Source organism: Tenrec ecaudatus, chromosome 6 (assembly GCF_050624435.1).
Source record: "Tenrec ecaudatus isolate mTenEca1 chromosome 6, mTenEca1.hap1, whole genome shotgun sequence".
Taxonomy (NCBI): Eukaryota; Metazoa; Chordata; class Mammalia; order Afrosoricida; family Tenrecidae; genus Tenrec; species Tenrec ecaudatus.
Genome location: NC_134535.1, coordinates 52098906 through 52116026, shown reverse-complemented (window position 1 = coordinate 52116026; position 17121 = coordinate 52098906). Strand labels below are relative to the sequence as shown.

The following is a 17121-nucleotide window of genomic DNA, read 5'->3' as shown; positions in this document are numbered from 1 at the left end:
ATCTGGGAGAAAGCTGTGTTCATCGGTACTACCTCGCACCCTGACTGACCCATCTCCTCTCCTAAACCCCTCTATGAAGGGATCTCCAGTGGCCGACACTTGATCATTGGGTCTCCACTCTGCTCTTCCCCCTTCATTCAATATGGTATATATATACACACAACACACACACACATATATATATATATATACATATATATATATATCTTTTTTTTTTGCATGATGCCTTATACCTGGTCCCTTTGGCACCTTGTGATCGCACTGGCTGGTATGCTTCTTCCATGTGGGCTTTTTTGCTTCTGAGCTAGATGGCCACTTGTTCACCTTCAAGCCTTTAAGACCCCAGAAACTATCTCTTTTGATAGCCGGGCACCATCAGCTTTCTTCGCCACATTTGCTTATGCACCCATTTGTCTTCAGCGATCCTATCATGGAGGTGTGCAGCCAATGATATGATTTTTTATTCTTTGATGCCTGATAACTGATCCCTTCTGGACTACTCGATCACACAGGCTGATATGTTCTTCCATGTGGGCTTTGTTGCTTCTGAGCTAGATGGCTGCTTGTTTATCTTCAAGCCTTTAAGACCCCAGTCACTATCTCTTTTGATAGCCGGGCACCATCAGCTTTCTTCACCACATTTACTTGTTCACCCACTTTGGCTTCAGCAGTTGTGTCGGGAGAGTGAGCATCATAGAGTGCCAATTTAATAAAAGAAAGTATTCATGCATTGAGGGAGTGCTTGAGTAGAGGCCCAAGGTCCTTCCGCCACCTTAATACTAAACCTATGAATGTAGACACGTAGATCTATTTCCCCATCCTCATATATATGTTTGCATGTATATGTCTTTGTCTAGATCTCCATAAATGCCCCTTGACTCCCAGCTCCTTCCTCCATCTCCCTTGACTTTCCTCCTGCCCCACTACCATGCTCCGTCCCCACCTGGGCTACAGCTATACCTCTTCTCTATGCAACCTTACCCTTGATCATTCCCCACCAGGCCTGCAACTCCCCCCTCACTACCATTTTGGGTCCCATGTTTTTCCCTTGTCCCTGTGTTTGTTAACACCACTTCCTCACCCTCCTCCCCCTCCCCCACCCCAAGTCCCCCAGGAACTGTCTGTCCCATTGTTTTTCCTCCAGATAGTTCATCCAGCCTGTCCTATTCAGACAGACCTGTGGAGACACTAACATGCACGAAAACAAGACAGGAAAACAAAGCAACAGTATACAACCAGACAACAAAACAACAAAAACAAACCACTGACAAAGAGCAAAACAAAACACTTCACAAAAGAAAAGCTTGTAGTTAGTTCAGGGATCATTTGCTGGCCCTTAGGAGCATTTTCCAGTCCAGTCTGTTGGGGGACCACACCCTGGCCCCAAAGTCCACTTTCAGCATTCCCTGGGGACCTTGCCACTCCATTCCCTTGGTGTTCCACTGCACTCCCCCAGTGCTTTGCCTCGGTGTGGTGGGATCAGGTCAGGTGCAATTCCCACACTGTGTCTCCCGTGCTGTCCCCTGTATCGCCCTTAGTCACTGAGGGGCATCATGTCTCATAGTGGGGCCAGCCATGTTGTTCTCTCTGTGGACTGGCTGCTCTACTCAGGAACATCATCCTCCTGGCCTGGTGGGCCAGGCTGTGTTCCACTCTCTCCTCCTGCCCTTTCATCTGCTCCCGTGTGCTCTGATCAGATATGTCTATCTCCCGGAGCTGCAGAGTCAATGTAGTCCTTTGGAACAAATTCTTTTTGGGGGAGGGGCAGGAATCCACTTCATTTTCGGTGCTGGGGCCAACCTCCCAGACCTTTCCACTGGTCCCCTACTCCACGCCGGGGTATTGCATTCACACCTTGCGACACTGGGTTGAAGTCTGGTCCCACTTTCCCTGTGGAGATATAAACAATACCCTCCCCTCAGCTAATATTATAGTCAGTGTTATTGCAAATCAGCTTGGCAGGGAGTCTGGGTCTGCAAGTGGACAACCTATTGACACTTTGTCTTCTTTGTTAAGTATACCATGCACTTCAGGGTGTTTACCATTACCCTTTGCTCAGTAAATTACAAGAGAGCTCCCCAATTAATGGAACAACCAATAAGATACTCCCTGATGGCTGGCACCTCAAAGGAGGGTCTGCCCATGAAGGAAACTACTTGCCTTTTTCAATACTTGGTTACTTGTTTATTGAGTTGATTGAAAGTTTATGGATTAAATTGATTTTCCACTCAAGAATTCATACACATTTTGTTTTGTATCATGGATCGAAGTCCCTACAAGGAAGCAGTATACTTCCCATGTCCTCCTTCTGATTCTGTTTGCCACGGTCCAATTTCTTCCTGCCTTTTGAGCTGTCTTCCTGTGCCATGCTGCCTTTTTGGTCTCGTGTGATTGATAGTGTCAAGGAGTGCATGCCTTCCATATATTATTTTCCACATTCTACAATTGTCTGTTTTTTGGCTGACAGTTGAGTCTTGGGGGAATGAATTCAGTTTCGGACTTGAAGGATGCCTAAATCTTGGGGGTTCCACCAGTCTCTGCCAGACCAGTAAGTTCGATCACTTTTCTTGATTACTTTGCCTTTTATTCCACATTCTACCCCTCCCCTCCCATTCTATCTGGGACCTCCTATTGTGAGCTTTTTGGTAGTTGGTTTCACTATTGATTATCCAATTAAAAGTAATTTATATTTTCTTATTTTACAATTTTAGGCTTTTATTTACTTTTAAGGAGAACAATTTTGATTTTTAAGAAAAATATAATGAATAATGACTAACTGTTGAGTATTCAGTAAGCATCTAGTTTGGCACATTAAACATTTTGCTTCAAAATTTTTGAAAAGCGATAAAATATTACATAACTATATATTTCTTTTTGCACTCTTCCCTTTTAATGCCTCGCTATAGAAACAATCATTTTCATGACTGATGATTTATCATGTAATACATATTTATCATGTAATATTTTCATTATATTTGTATACATGCTGTTTATATTATTTTACAAGTTTTTAAATGTTGGATAATTGATATCATACTCTGTACATCTGTGCGCAACTTGTTATTTGCTGAATCGGTGTGTTTCTAGGATTGGTCCATGTTGATGTGAGATTCTATTTCATACATTTAAAATGATAAAAACATACCATTGTACAAATATATAGCATACTATATTTATTTACGTTCTGATGACCAGTGCTTTGAATATGTACAATATTTATATTCAAGCTTTGCATAGTGTGTGGTTTCCTCCTAGGATATGAAGGGTCAGTGGACATTGAACTTTACAGATTTTGTTGAATTACTCACTATAGTTCTTGCCCCTGCTACACTCTCATCAGCAGTTTGCAAAAGTTCTTGTATTTTTATATCCTTGTCAACACTTAGTTTGATAACGTTTTATAATTCTTCTAACAGCTCTTGGGTGAGAAACAGTGCCATTTAGAAAAACTCTTATTCCTTCAATTACTGCTTTTCATATGCATTTTGGTCCATATTTTCACATTAATTTCCTGTTTACATTTGTCTATTTTGCACTGGCTGGCTTGCCTTCAGTGGTTTTCATTGCTTTGTAGCCAGCTTGTGGTTGGTGTCTTTGGTGTTATTGTTGGGTGCCATCAGGTGACTGCAGTGCAGAGCTACCTTCCGGAGAGCCAGAGCTGTTGCCCTTTCCTGTGCCATGTGCCATCTTCTTGACTCTGCGTTTAAGATCATTGTTTTCTCTGTTGTGTTAATCCATCTTATTGAGGACTTTGTGCATTTTTACTGACCTTTTGCTTTACCAAGCATGATGCCCATTTTTAACATTCTTTCTTGATCACATATCTAAAATAAGGGAACCAAAGTTTCACCATCCTTGCTTCTAAGGAGCATTCTGGTTGTAAAATTTTACCCCAAAGGCATTTCATTCTGTTTCTTTTACTAATGGAGTCTATTTTGAAGTTATATCTCCTTTCTTCCTCCCATCCTGCTTTGCTGTTTTTCTTTTTACTGTTATTTTGCATAAAGATTTATTTTGCTGGAGCCTTGACTATTCTAAGTAGTTTCATAATTTTTATATAGATAACAAAGTTATATTCAAATAATATTTACTTTTCCTCTCTACATTTTTATTGCTATCTTTATGCGGCTGTGGTATTGTGCATATGCAGTGTCGTGTTTTAATTGAAATAGTGATAGCCGTTATCTTTGTATTTTTCTCACTTTTGAGGCAGTTATCATTTCATACATATTTTATAGTTCAATATTTTTCAGAATATATACTAATATTTAGCATTAATTTGCATGTTTTAGATTTTCACTCAATAGTAGCACTAGGCATACATTCTTTTTTAATTTTTAATTTAATTTATTTAATAAATCATTTTATTGGGGTCTCGTCCAGCTCTTATCACAATCCATTCATACATCCATGTGTCAAGTACATTTGTACATTTTTTGCCATCATCATTCTCAAAACTGATTTCTACTTGAGCCCTTGGTGTAAGCTCCTCATTTTTCCCTCCCTCCCCAGTCCTCTCTCCCTCATGAACCCTTAATAATTTATAAATTATTATTATTTTACACTGCCCACATCTCTGTTGTCCATCCCCCAGGGAGGAGGTTCTATGTAGATCCTGGTAATCGGTACCTCCTTTCTACCTCACCCTCCCTCCACCCTCCTGATAGCGCTGCTCTGTAGAACCCTCTTTATATCTCACACCGCTGTGACTTGTCTGGGATGCGCTGTTGGGAGAGGAAGTGGAACTTCCAGCCTCAAGCCCTTTTCATCCCGAGCCACTTCTTCATCCTTCCATTGGGAGTTTGTTCCTTTCCTTTAATTGAAGACATTAATTCACTTAATCACACAGAGATGGTTTGACAAATGAAGGTCAGAGTTTAAAGTGAAAAAATGACCAAACGATCTCTGCTTAATAGTTAAAATTCTTTTTTAATAGTTGAGATTGTTAAAGAAATTTCCCATCATTTTTCAGTGGTGTCCAGATCTGTGATTTGTTGCTGTGTCAACAATTCAGCCAGAGGGATTTTTACTCTCTGGGCTTGAATAGAGGTCAAAGGGCCTGGGAAAAAATATGTGACATAAAGTGAATGTCTTTGTAGTCTTCCTTTGCAAACACGAAGAGTCCAGACAGCCTGACTTCGGATGTAGACTTCAGGATAATTAAAACCTCAGTGTTGAACGGAGCTCTGTTTTGGTCATTTACATGAATGAGGACACATGAGCTTAGGTGCCTCTCCCCACACAGGAAAATAAATTCAGTACATCAATAACAGAAAGAACCGAGACTCGCAGTATCACAGAACAATATAAAAGATAGGATCTTCAAAGAAAGAAGCAAATGAAGATGTATAATCCACCTTATATGGAAGTTGAATAACAGGGAAAGTAAATTTTTGTTTCTGCATAGTTTTGCAATTAGACCTTTCATAAATCAAGTGGCATGTATGAGGATGTGTTTCTGGGTGTCAGATTCTGTGAAGTACATTATTTGCACCAATAAAACAACCAGTTGGTTTCACACTTAACATGTGGCCATTAAACACACAATGAACAATCTGGAGGAGAGAACAGTGGGACTGAGGGTTCCTGAGAGTTCCGTGGGGGTGGGATAGGGGACAACACGCTAAAGAGGTAAGTGGGGGAGGAGAAGGGGGATGCCAACAAACGCAGAGACAAGGAAAGAGTAAGTGATCTAAAATTGATGGCAAGGAGGGCATAGAATGCTTGGGGGGAGTGCAGTGTGTGTGTGTGTGTGTGTGTGTGCGCGCGCGCGCGCGCTTGATCAAGGGCAATGTAGCTGAGAGGAATTACCAAAACCCGAATGAAGACCAAACATGATAGTGGGACAGGAGGAAAGTAAAAGGAAATAGAAAAAAGAACTGGGAGGGAAAGGACATATATAGAGGTCTAAATATAGACATGTATATATGTAAATAGAGTTATATATAATGATAGGGGAATAGATCTGTGTGCATATATTTATTTATAAGGTATGACTGCAGCAGATGGTCATGGGGCGTCCACTCAAGTACTCCCTCAATGCAAGAACACGTTGTTCAACCCTTTGACATTCACTTCAGGCATCAAAGACCCCAAACCAAACAAAAATCCATATTAATGGGAATGAGGGGAAGAGCAGAGTGGAGACACAAAGCCCATCAGTAGTCCATTAGACACCCCTGTCAGAAGGGCCATAGGAACAGATGAGCCACTCAGGGTGCAGTATAGCACTAATGAAACACACCTCTAGTTCTTAATGCTTCTGCCCCCCCCCCCACCTATCATGACCCCACTTCTATCTGACAAATCTGGCTAGACCAGAGCATGTACACTGGTACAGATAAGAGCTTGCAGCACAGGGAATCCAGGACAGATGAACGCCTCAGGACCAATAAGGGGGGCAGTGATACTAGGAGAGCAAGGGAAGAGGGTGGTAAGGGGGAACCAATCGCAATAATTAATGTATGGTCCCCCTCCCAGGGGGACGGACAGCAGAAAAGTGGGTGAAGGGAGATAGCAGTCAGTGTATTACATGAAAAAAAAAGAATATAAATTATCAAGGGGACATGGGGAAGTGGGGGGCAATGAGGAGCTAATACCAAGGGCTCAAGCAGAAAAAATGTTTAGAAAAAAATGATGACAACATATGTTCAGATGTGTTTGACACAATGGATATATGTATGTATGTATGGATTGTGATAAGAGCTATAAGCGCCCATAGTAAACAAACAAAAAAAACAAAACAACAACACTCAAAATGTAAAAACCCAGTGCCATCAAGTGAATTCTGATTTAAAGCTTCCTTATACATTTTATTTCCTATTGTTTTATAGTTTGTTTTAACAACATAAAGTAAATTATTCCTACGGTTCCTTTTGAGTGTTTGGAATTTCTTGGAGTTTTTATGTATATTGTAGAGTCATCTCACTTTTTCCAAAAGGAGTTTAGACATAGTGATTGGTTAAACACTATATCGTTTGATAGCTGGGCAACATCAGCTTTCTTCACCACATTTCCTTATGCACCCATTTTATCTTCAGCAATCACGTCTGGAAGGTGAGCATCACGGAATGCCAGGTTATTAGAACAAAGTGTTCTTGTGTTGAGGGAGCACTTGAGTAGAGGCCTGATGTCTGTCTACTACCTCAATACTTCACATATAAATATTTGTACATAGATCTATTTCCCTATCATTGTATAAAATGTTTGCATATGTACATGCCTATATTTAGACCTCTAAAATGCCTTTTGCCTCCTAGTTCTTCCCTCTATTCTCTTTTAATTTCCTTTGTCCCACTGTCATGTTGGACCTTCAATCGGGTTTAAGTAATTCCCCTTCACTACATTGCACTTGATCAAGCCCTGCTAGGCATCCTCTACCCTCCTCACCATTGATTTTAGATCACATATTGTTCCCTTGTGCTTGGGTTGGTTGGCTCCCCCAGGCCTCCCCTCTAGTGTCCCCCCAGAACTATCGGTCCCTTTATTTTACTGCTTTAGCAAAATTTTACTTTCTTATGGGAGATTTAATTTTAAGGGGCTTAAGTGAAGAGCAAATGCCTTGAGAATGATTGGGACAGGGAATGTATGGGTGTGCTTTATACAATTGATGTATGTATATGTATGGATTGTGGTAAGAGTTGTTGGAGTCCCTAATAAAATGTAAATGAAGAAAAGAGGAGAAAAAAATGATTAGGGCAAAGACTGTACAGATGTGCTTTATACAATTGATGTATGTATATGTATGAACTGTGAAAAGAATTGTATCAGCCCCAATAATTTGTTAAAAAATAAAAAATAATTAAAAACAAAAAAAAACAGCCAATTGTAAAAATAAAAAGAAAATTTCAAAGATAATGTAAATGACACATTTTAAAAATTTACGTTTTTAATGTTTGTTATTTTAGAGAACTACAAATGATCTACATATTGCTTGCAAAGGAACCTGTTAATTTTAGCAAAGTATTGTTCAGTTCTTTAGTATTTTCTATATGCATCATCATAACATACAAATAAACCAGTTTTATTTCTTCTTGTCTGCCTATTTATCTGCCTCCCATTCTTTTCTATCTTGTCTCCCTGTGTGGCAGGTCATTAATTGCAGCACCGAGTACAAGGCATGCCGGCAGATATTTATGCGTTATTCTTGATCTCAAAGGGAAAGGTTTTCTTCTTTAAAAGTTTTTTTCATTGGGAAGTAGTTTCAAGTTTTATCAGTGCAGATCTTAGTTTTATATTCAAGAATCCATACATTCTGATTCAACTCCATCTTCAAATGGAAAGCTTTAACTTTGACTATAAGTTTAATGTTCTCTGTAGATGCTTTATAAGATTAAGGAAGATTTTGAAAACCTGCTTCTATCTTGCCTTCTCCAAGTGTGCTTTTGTTTTTTTGCCTGTGTTTATTTTAGGGCCAAGCTTTAATCCATCAAACATAGTTATGTGCCATATTGATGAACTTTTTCTCCTTGGTGAAAGAGTTATACTAGTTAATTCTTCAGGTCAAAGCTATCTATTTTTCTTGGGATAAGGTGTATAGTGAGTTGTACTAATTAATTCTGCATGTTAAAACAATCTTTTTTCTTGGCATAAAGTCAACTTGGACTTGATATATGATCCTTTGTCTAAATACTGGACTCAATTTGTTTACATTTATTTAGGATTTTTGCATATGTGTGCATCGATAAGATTGGCTTATAATTTTTATATTATATCTATAATTTTGTTTTATGGAGCCTTTTATCTTCATCTCTTTGAGTGGTATATGATTTGCTATATTATATATACTACGTATTATATTATGTATAGTATAATATATATAATAATGTTGTCTATACCCTCATGCATCTTTGAATCACACACTCATGATCACATTTAATCAATCATAAATTTCATCAACTGCATATTTTAAATACTCTGTTATACAGTCTCATTATTCTGCAGCTCCTGCATTATAGGATTCTATGTTATTTTTCCTGGATTGATCTAGGTACACATAACAGATATATCTGGCATAAGTTTTACACCTTCCTATCTGTTTTCCACATTGCATCTAAGCTGACCTTTTAATACCACGAATTCTATTATGTCCCCATCTCCACCCGCAAAATGCTGAACCCACTGCCATTAAGATGATTCTAACTTATAGATACCCAAGAGTAGGTTTCTAAGGTTTTTAAATCTTTATGGGAACAAATAGCCTTCAGTGAATAATTAATATTTCAGTACTGATGGGGGGGTGGTGGTAATGTTGAATTGCTTTGTCATCTATTTTTATTCTTGATCTGACATGTTTTTGAAACCTGGAGTTAAAATTAAGTTGTAATCCTTTTACCCAGTTCTAGATAGCACCATTTATGGGCCATGTACAAAACAAAGTTTCTTAAGAAAATGACCAGGTGTCTATGAATTGTTGAAGGTACTGTGAATAGTTAGGGGTGCTGATATCCCTGGGGGTTAGTGGTGGGCTGCCATCTACTAGGTAGACAAGTCAAACCCCTCAGCCCTCTCTGGAGAACAATAAGTGATCAACTTTCAGAGAACTTGACACTTTCAGATACCTTATATAGAGTCCCTGAGTCAAAATCTACTTGAGAGCAGTGTGTAAAGGGTATATGGGAGGGATGGTTCACTGGCTAAGGTGATACTTTATGAAATGTCATATAAAACTGGAGCTTGATTTTTATTGCACATTCATGTCTGCAAAGTATATAAATAACAATGGGTAGAAATAAAGTAATACAGATTAGGAAGATTTCTTGCAAATTAGGAAGAACTGAGTAATAACGAACAGTAGCCCAACGTGGAATAGGTTGTCTGTGGAGACAATTTTCTCTTGTACAATGTAGTCAGTAGTGGTTGGTGATTTATGTTATGGAAATTATCTATTAACGGTGGGAAGGGGACACCAGTATTTTTTAAGGTTCCCTGGGGATTCCAGTAGACTGAGAAGCTTGGGATGCTTTGCATTAGGGGGAAGTTCCAACTGCGTTATGGCTCTTCTACATTGGAAGTCACTAGAAGAATACAGGTTTCCAAATACTACTGTTTCTGAAATGGCAGGATTGGGGTAGAACCTGTATATTTCAGATCAACCCCAGATGATTGTCTTTCATCCAGACACGTGACAGACTCGGTGGTGTGTTTGTGGACAAACTATGAGGATTGTGTGTCTAGGAAAAAGAAGGGTGTGGGAGTCAAGGAGATCTGAATTCTCTGTTGTCAATTACTCATTCCTTGTGTTATACAAACTTCACTTTTTTCATTTTAAGATGGCAGATTATGCCGTATTAAAGATAAGCTTTAAAGTTTACATAAAATTATTTATGAAAAGCATCAAAGGATCTAGCAGAATGTTTGGTCATATTAAGCTCTGCCCTAAAGTTCTGTGAATCTATAGATTGTGAAACAAATGAGTGGAACAATTGACCATATGTACATATTTACTGTATTTCCATTGCTTTTTAACTTTCTTTAATATGTTGTAGATGTCTGTACTTCATATTCTGTTTAATTTAGCTGCACAATTGATACTTTAAATGCCACTGAAGTGAAAAAATGCCTTTTGTTTTCTATTATTCTTAACTAAAATATCCATTCTTAATTTTTTACTAACTAATTTCAGATAACTTTATTCTTTTGATTTTCCTGTAATGGATGACAGGAGGAATTAACTGTGTGCTTTTCTTTAAATCCTAGGTATACAGAAACTGTAATTTTTATTAAAATGGAAAACTGTGAAGAAAGAAAAAGATAGCAGTGGAGATAAAATTCCTGGATAAACATTTCTCTTTTGAGACGTCAGCATATAAGAACGATATGTTTATTTGGAAGGTCTCAGGAGCATATTGCAAAATTTATTTTTCCCATTCACTCAATGCATATTTTATTCATTCCTTGGAGTGGATGAAGGCCGGAGAGGGTGTCTGATGAGAAATGTGGCATGCAAGTGTTTTTCAAGTGATTGCATCTTGGATTAGTTTGCTGCTTTTTTGAAAAGATCCCACTTTGAAGAGCAAGAACCGAATGTGATGGATTTATCTTCAGAAATGAACAGACATGGGAAGAATACAGTGAGTCACAAGCTAGAAGACCAGAAGAAGGTAAGGCAAACAAATGTCCTCTTGTTTGGTATCTTTTCCTTATGTTTTGAAGAATTTAATATATTAAAGATGAATGGGTGTGATGAGATACAATAACACTGTTTTGTGAGGGCAAAAAAATCCTGCCATATAGCTGTGGTGTTGCTGTGGGTTTGAATTTCTGTATGGGTTGGTGATTTTATTGTGTAGTCCTCTGAATTTGTCCATCCAGTGGATTGGCTGGTGACTTGACTGTTTTGTCTTACTGTTGGCTTATGTTTGCAATCTGCTGGGCTGCTTCTTTTGAGTAATTCTCTGAGCTAGAGGATGGTGCTAAGAAATGAGGCGCCTCTGGTGTAACAGGGCCAATCAGGGTCTTAAGAAGAGACTACCTTGCTGTCATTGGAAGACATAGGCTGCCAGTATCATTCATCTGGGGCACAATTTACACCTTAATTACTTACACAGCTGGGTGGGATCATGATAAGCTTTGTTGGTTTCACTTGTCATGTGATATTTGGAAGAAACTAATGGAAAATACCAAAAGAGGACTGTTCTAATATTTAATAAAAGGGTTTGAGAGCTTTATAAATGCTGAGAATTGCACTTAAACTTCATTTTTCTACCTTCTTAGAAACTCTTCCCTGATAAAGTGCTGTGCTATGTTGAGAACCGTCTAGAGATCACTTGTCAGAAGGGTCCGCGATAGCACCCGGGAGAGAAAGCCCCCTCAGAAGGAAAGTCATGATCTTTCACAGCGCTTTCATTGACTGAGTCAGTGCAGAGAGGTGTGTGGGGACCCAGTGGCTAAGGCACAAAGCAAGGAATAATGAGACAATGAAAAGGAGATTTTTAGTTAGACCCGGACCTGTGGGGCTCTCTTACGGTTTGCTTTGCCATCTATCTGGGACATTTGTTTGCTCGTCACTTTGGACACCCACAGTGCAGCTAGCTCTTTCACGGTTCTGAAGGGAAGATGGTTGGAAGAGGCTGTGCAAACTGGCTATTATCTTTGTTCGGTGTGTGATCAATGCCAATTGAATAGGGGTTATAATGCTCCCCTGCCATCAGTCAAGAAAGACATTGGGGGATTATTTATGGCAAGTATAAGAAAAATCTCAAAATGCCAACTACCATAATAGCCAAGATATTGAAATAAATAAATTTTCACTTTGATGTGATATAAATATAAATACACAAGAAGCGTGTTGCCATAAGTTGTTGGTGTTACAAAGACCTCCTCGTTTTTTCCTCCTGCTTGCCCTAAGGGTGTTACTTTAGATGAGATGATGGGATGCATTTTAATTTAAAGCCATAGAATCATTTTTCTATGTGCACATTTTTAAAATGTCATCAACTCTGGTGGTAATGGAGCTTCTGTGTTGATTTAGTGACAATGGGGGTGAGTAATAAATTAGTAATGCTAATATACAGTTGTAATCTTGGTTAGGAGCTCTCCTGCTCCAGTGGTTGCATGCTCAGCTACTAATCGAAGGAATCCTCAGTGGCACAAACGCAACAGCCGCTCTGGAGGAGAGCAGTTTGGAAGTCAGCTTCCATAAAGTTGTACAGCAGTGGAAACTATGTGTCAATCCAGCTCTGTCCTGTTGAGTTGCTATGAGTTGGGATCAACTTGACAATGATGGGTTTGGGGCCGTTGCTGTGTGTTTGTCTCTTACTATTTATTTTCTGATATTCATGCCCCGAGAATTTCATTTTATTTAAGTTTTACTTGCATGTAATTCATATATCATATAGTTCAATAGTTTAATTATATTAAATGAGTTGTACCATAAACATAACAACTAGTTTTACAACACTTCCTTCTTTTTGATATTCATACTTATTAGCTCCCCATCTCTCCACAACCTCTGCTGCCATATTCCTGCACATACACCCACCCAAACCATCAGTGTGGTCACTGTCGCTGCTCATCTTTCAGGAGTCCTGGTGACATAGTAGTTATGTACTGGGCTGCTAATCACAAGGCCAGCAGTTCAAAACCACTAGTCATTCCTCCCTCAGGAACGCGATGAGGCATTTTACTCCAATAAAGAGTCCTCTGGCAGTTACAGCCTCTCCTCCGGCTCTGTGGCAGTGAGTTTTTACTCTTGGTTAGCGGGTAGGATTCTCTAGCAGCAAGGAACGCACTTCTTCAGGTGATTCTTGTTGTTAGCTGTTACTACGTCCGTTCTTACCCATATTGACCGTATGTGCAGCAGAGAGATACACTGCTAGGTACCATGGCGTCTTCACAGTTCTTATGTTCGAACCTATTGTTGTAGCCTCTGTGTTGACCTGTCTTATCCAGAGCCTTCCTGTTTTTCACTTCCCTCTGCTCCACCAAACATTATTTCCTTCTCCAGGTTGTTGCCTCTCCTGACAACACGTCCAGAGTATGTCAGGCAGAGTCTCTTTAACTTTGCCTCTCAGGAGCCCTCTGGCCACTTTCTCTTCCAAGGCAGAATGGTTTCCTCTATGGCCATTCGTGGTTCTTGAAAGATCCTTACCATAATACATCAGTTCTTCCTTGGTCTTCCTTATTCAATGTCCAAAGTTGACATCCATATGAGCTAATTGAAAACACCATACCTTGGGTCACGGGCACCATAGTCCTTGCCTTTCAATACTCTATAGAGAGATCTTGCACAACAAATTTATCCCATGCAATGCATTGTTTGATCTCTTGACTTCTGCTTCCGTGAGCATTTTTTATGGATCCAATCAAGATATAATTTTTGACAACTTCTAACTTTTCTCCGTTTATCGTGGTGCTAACGTTTCATCTAGCTGGGAGGGTGTTGGGCTTCTTTACTCTGAGTTGAGTTCCATACAGAAGGCTGTAATCCTGATCTTCATCAAGTGCTCCAAGTCCTCCTCACTTTCAGCAAGCAAGGTTGTGCCGTCTGTAAATCATATGTAAAATGTCCTCCAGCCTTGATGCTGAATTCTTTTTCCAATAAGCCAGTGTCTCTGATTATAAGCTCAGCATACACATTGAATAAATACCGTGAGATGATGCATCCATGGAGCACACCTTTACTGATGTGAAAGGATGCAATATTCCTTTGTTCTGCGTGTTCACACAGTGACCTCTTAATTCATGTACAAGTTGCACATGAGAGCAGAAGTGTTCTGAATTCCGATTGTTCTCAAGGCCATCCAGAGTTTGTTATGATACATACAGTTGAGTGCCTATGCATAGTCAATAAAATACAAGGAAAATGTTTCTGGTATTCCCTTCTTTTAGCCAAGATCCATTTGATAGGTGCAGTCATTCCACTTCCTGAATAAGAGATATTTTCTTGAAACACAAAAGGGTTACAAGCTTAAGAAATTCTAAAAGCAATTCTGCAATTTTCTTGTGTGGAATTTTAAGTAAGTCTGAGTTTCTTAGGCAAATGCACAAAGAACTATTCAGCTTATGAAGAATGTACTAATAGTAGTAGGCTTCAGACAACCCAATAGAGAGCCCTATTCTGTGGGAAAATTAAAAAGAATGCCTTGGTGGTGTATGGCCAGAGGATTTAACTCTTACTGTAGCCTCACATTCTGCTTGTTGAAGAGGCGGGACAGGATTGAACATTTTCAATGACAGGTTTCAAAAAGGTGAACGATGTTCTAATGGGCCAAAGGGGAGTTTCTCCTGGGAGTGTTGCCAAATCAGTGAAGTAAACCAGAAACAGAGATTTCTTGAGATTTGGATTTGTGGAATGTTAGCAAGAATGCTTAGTTTCATTGCTACTTTTGTGAGTGTGTTATTAAGGATAAAAATGAGGTGTAGCATCTTCAAATCTCTCTAGACCCTCTCTGGATAGGACCCTGACACCTCACAATTGCCAGTAATGATCATAAAATCATTCATGCAATTACTTCAAATATCTCCAGTCCGTCCCAATGAATTGGCTAGTAAAATAAATGGAATTGATCATAACTCATGACTTGATGCAGAAATGAAGCAATTGTAGATGTGGGTTGGGAAGAGGGATCAGGTTACTGAAAAAATGTGTGCTTTTCACGATCTTTAATACTGGTAGACATTCAGAGCACGATGCATCCTACTGGGCTTTCTGAAGGCACTCAACAACGAATCTCATATGGTCTACAAATAATTGATTTGCTTTTCTTGTTAAAAATGTTTTATTTCTATGCTTATTCTATACTTATGACTAGAAATTATTAGGATATTGAGCTAAGGAGCTTGTGAATATGTTCATTTTTCTGTACTTATAAGGAGAAGCTCAGGATACTGAGCAATTTTTGTTCAGTACATGTTACAGTGAGGTGAGTAGGTGAGTGTGAGGGGACAGATCCTGTGTAGAGCAGTTCCTATAGGGCAAATGTGTGCTTGTTCCCTTATGGTTTAGTACAAAGAGGGAAGCTCCGTGTACCCCCACTCCAACCCCAGATATTTTGGTTCTGAAGAAACAATCCTCTGTTGTTCAAGAATATGTACACTCAATTAAAATTCACCAGTTCACAAGTGCATCGGGCTTTTTGGACTCCTTTCGAGTAATGTCTCATTACCTTATTACATCTGAACATCAACAAACATAATTGAAAAGTAAATGGTATCACAATCACAAATCCTGCCTGATAATGAATAACTAGAGATATGGGTCAAAAAAGAAGTTGAAGAAAAGACAAAAATTGCAAGTTCACTTGGATGTGTGTAGGTCTAGGCGGAATTCAGTTGCCTTTTTGATCGCTGTGCTTTTTATCGCCTTCAGTTAGTTTTGGCCCATACCCTGCTCTTGGAATGTGAAATGTTTCTGGAATGTGAAATGTTTTATGACATCTCAACATTCTCAAATGCTCATACTGATGTGCCTTACTTTTGGAAAAGTAACCTTTTGACTCTGGTTCACACTTCGATGCCAACGAGGTCAGTATATCACTTTCTAGCACTATTACTGCTTTGTGGAATTATTTTGACAGAAGCTCCTAGAATTGTGAAAGCCCTATAGGTACAAATGTTATGGATATCTAATTAACTGTGACCTTGAACTGAAAAGCAGAGCTCGGTATGTTTTACTGCCAGTCTAATTGCAGCAGTTTCCAATTTAGACAGCCCTGGGATAATATATTATTGCCCTTTGATTATTATGTGTATTAAACCGAAGCATTTGTCATAGTCAATAATTTACTAGGTATTACTAAAAAAGATAGCAGGATATAGAGTTTTAAATCATGGCTTTGGATTATTTCCATAGAAATATATTACACATTTGTTCAATTGTTAGAATTATTTTGTTTCTCTATTCTCTAAACCAGAAAAGGACACACCAAATTATTTCATATATTCACAGGTACTTAGTTTGATGGTAGGAGTTCTGGTGGCACTGTTGGGTAAACAATTGGACTGCTCTCCATAAGGTTAGTGGTTCAAACCCACCAGCCATTCAGCAGAAGGAAAATGAAGCTATCTACCTACTCCCATAAATGTTTACAGCCCAAGACGCCCTAGGTAGGGTTGCAACGAGTCTGATTCAATTCAGTGGCAGTTGGTGGTGGGGTTACTTTTGGGGAAATGTCTAACAATGACACAATCCTAGTTTTTCCACTAATAAAATCACGTATTCTATGTTTTCAGTCAGCATTATTTTCATTTTACCATAAAAAAACCTCAAGAGACATTTCAATCCATTATATTTTTCTTTATAAGAGATGGCAATTATTTAAAAAGTGGCCCATCTTTAGTACAGTTGTGGGGCAAGTGCTTGGGATGTGGAGAGTTATACAACTTGAGACACATTATTGTGTTATATGAGAGAGGAAGAGGATGCTGATATGGAGAAGTCCATTAAGGGCTGTCAATGTGCTGAGTTTGAGCTGGGGCTAGAGACACATCCTCTGCTAGTGACAGTGAATGACGCCCCATCAGAGTTCACCCACATGGACCATTTTGTTCATTCTCAGTTGATTTCCATCGGAGGTGAGGACCAAGTGTACACATCTGCCTACAGCGCCTTTAGTACACTCTAATGTACTGAAATTTCTACTCACTTCTGTTCAACAGTACTCTTTAGGGTCAAACTAA

General features: G+C 39.1%; 1 protein-coding gene across 1 annotated transcript in view; it reads left to right on the top strand.

Annotated features, from left to right (window-relative positions):
• NAV3 (neuron navigator 3) overlaps nucleotides 1–17121 on the top strand; it is a 924907-nt gene that overhangs the window by 277506 nt on the left and 630280 nt on the right. The window contains exon 3 of the mRNA XM_075551244.1: nucleotides 10699–11102. Coding sequence (XP_075407359.1) covers nucleotides 11031–11102 — 72 coding nt within the window. The 5' untranslated portion in view covers nucleotides 10699–11030. The remainder of the gene's footprint in view (nucleotides 1–10698; nucleotides 11103–17121) is intronic.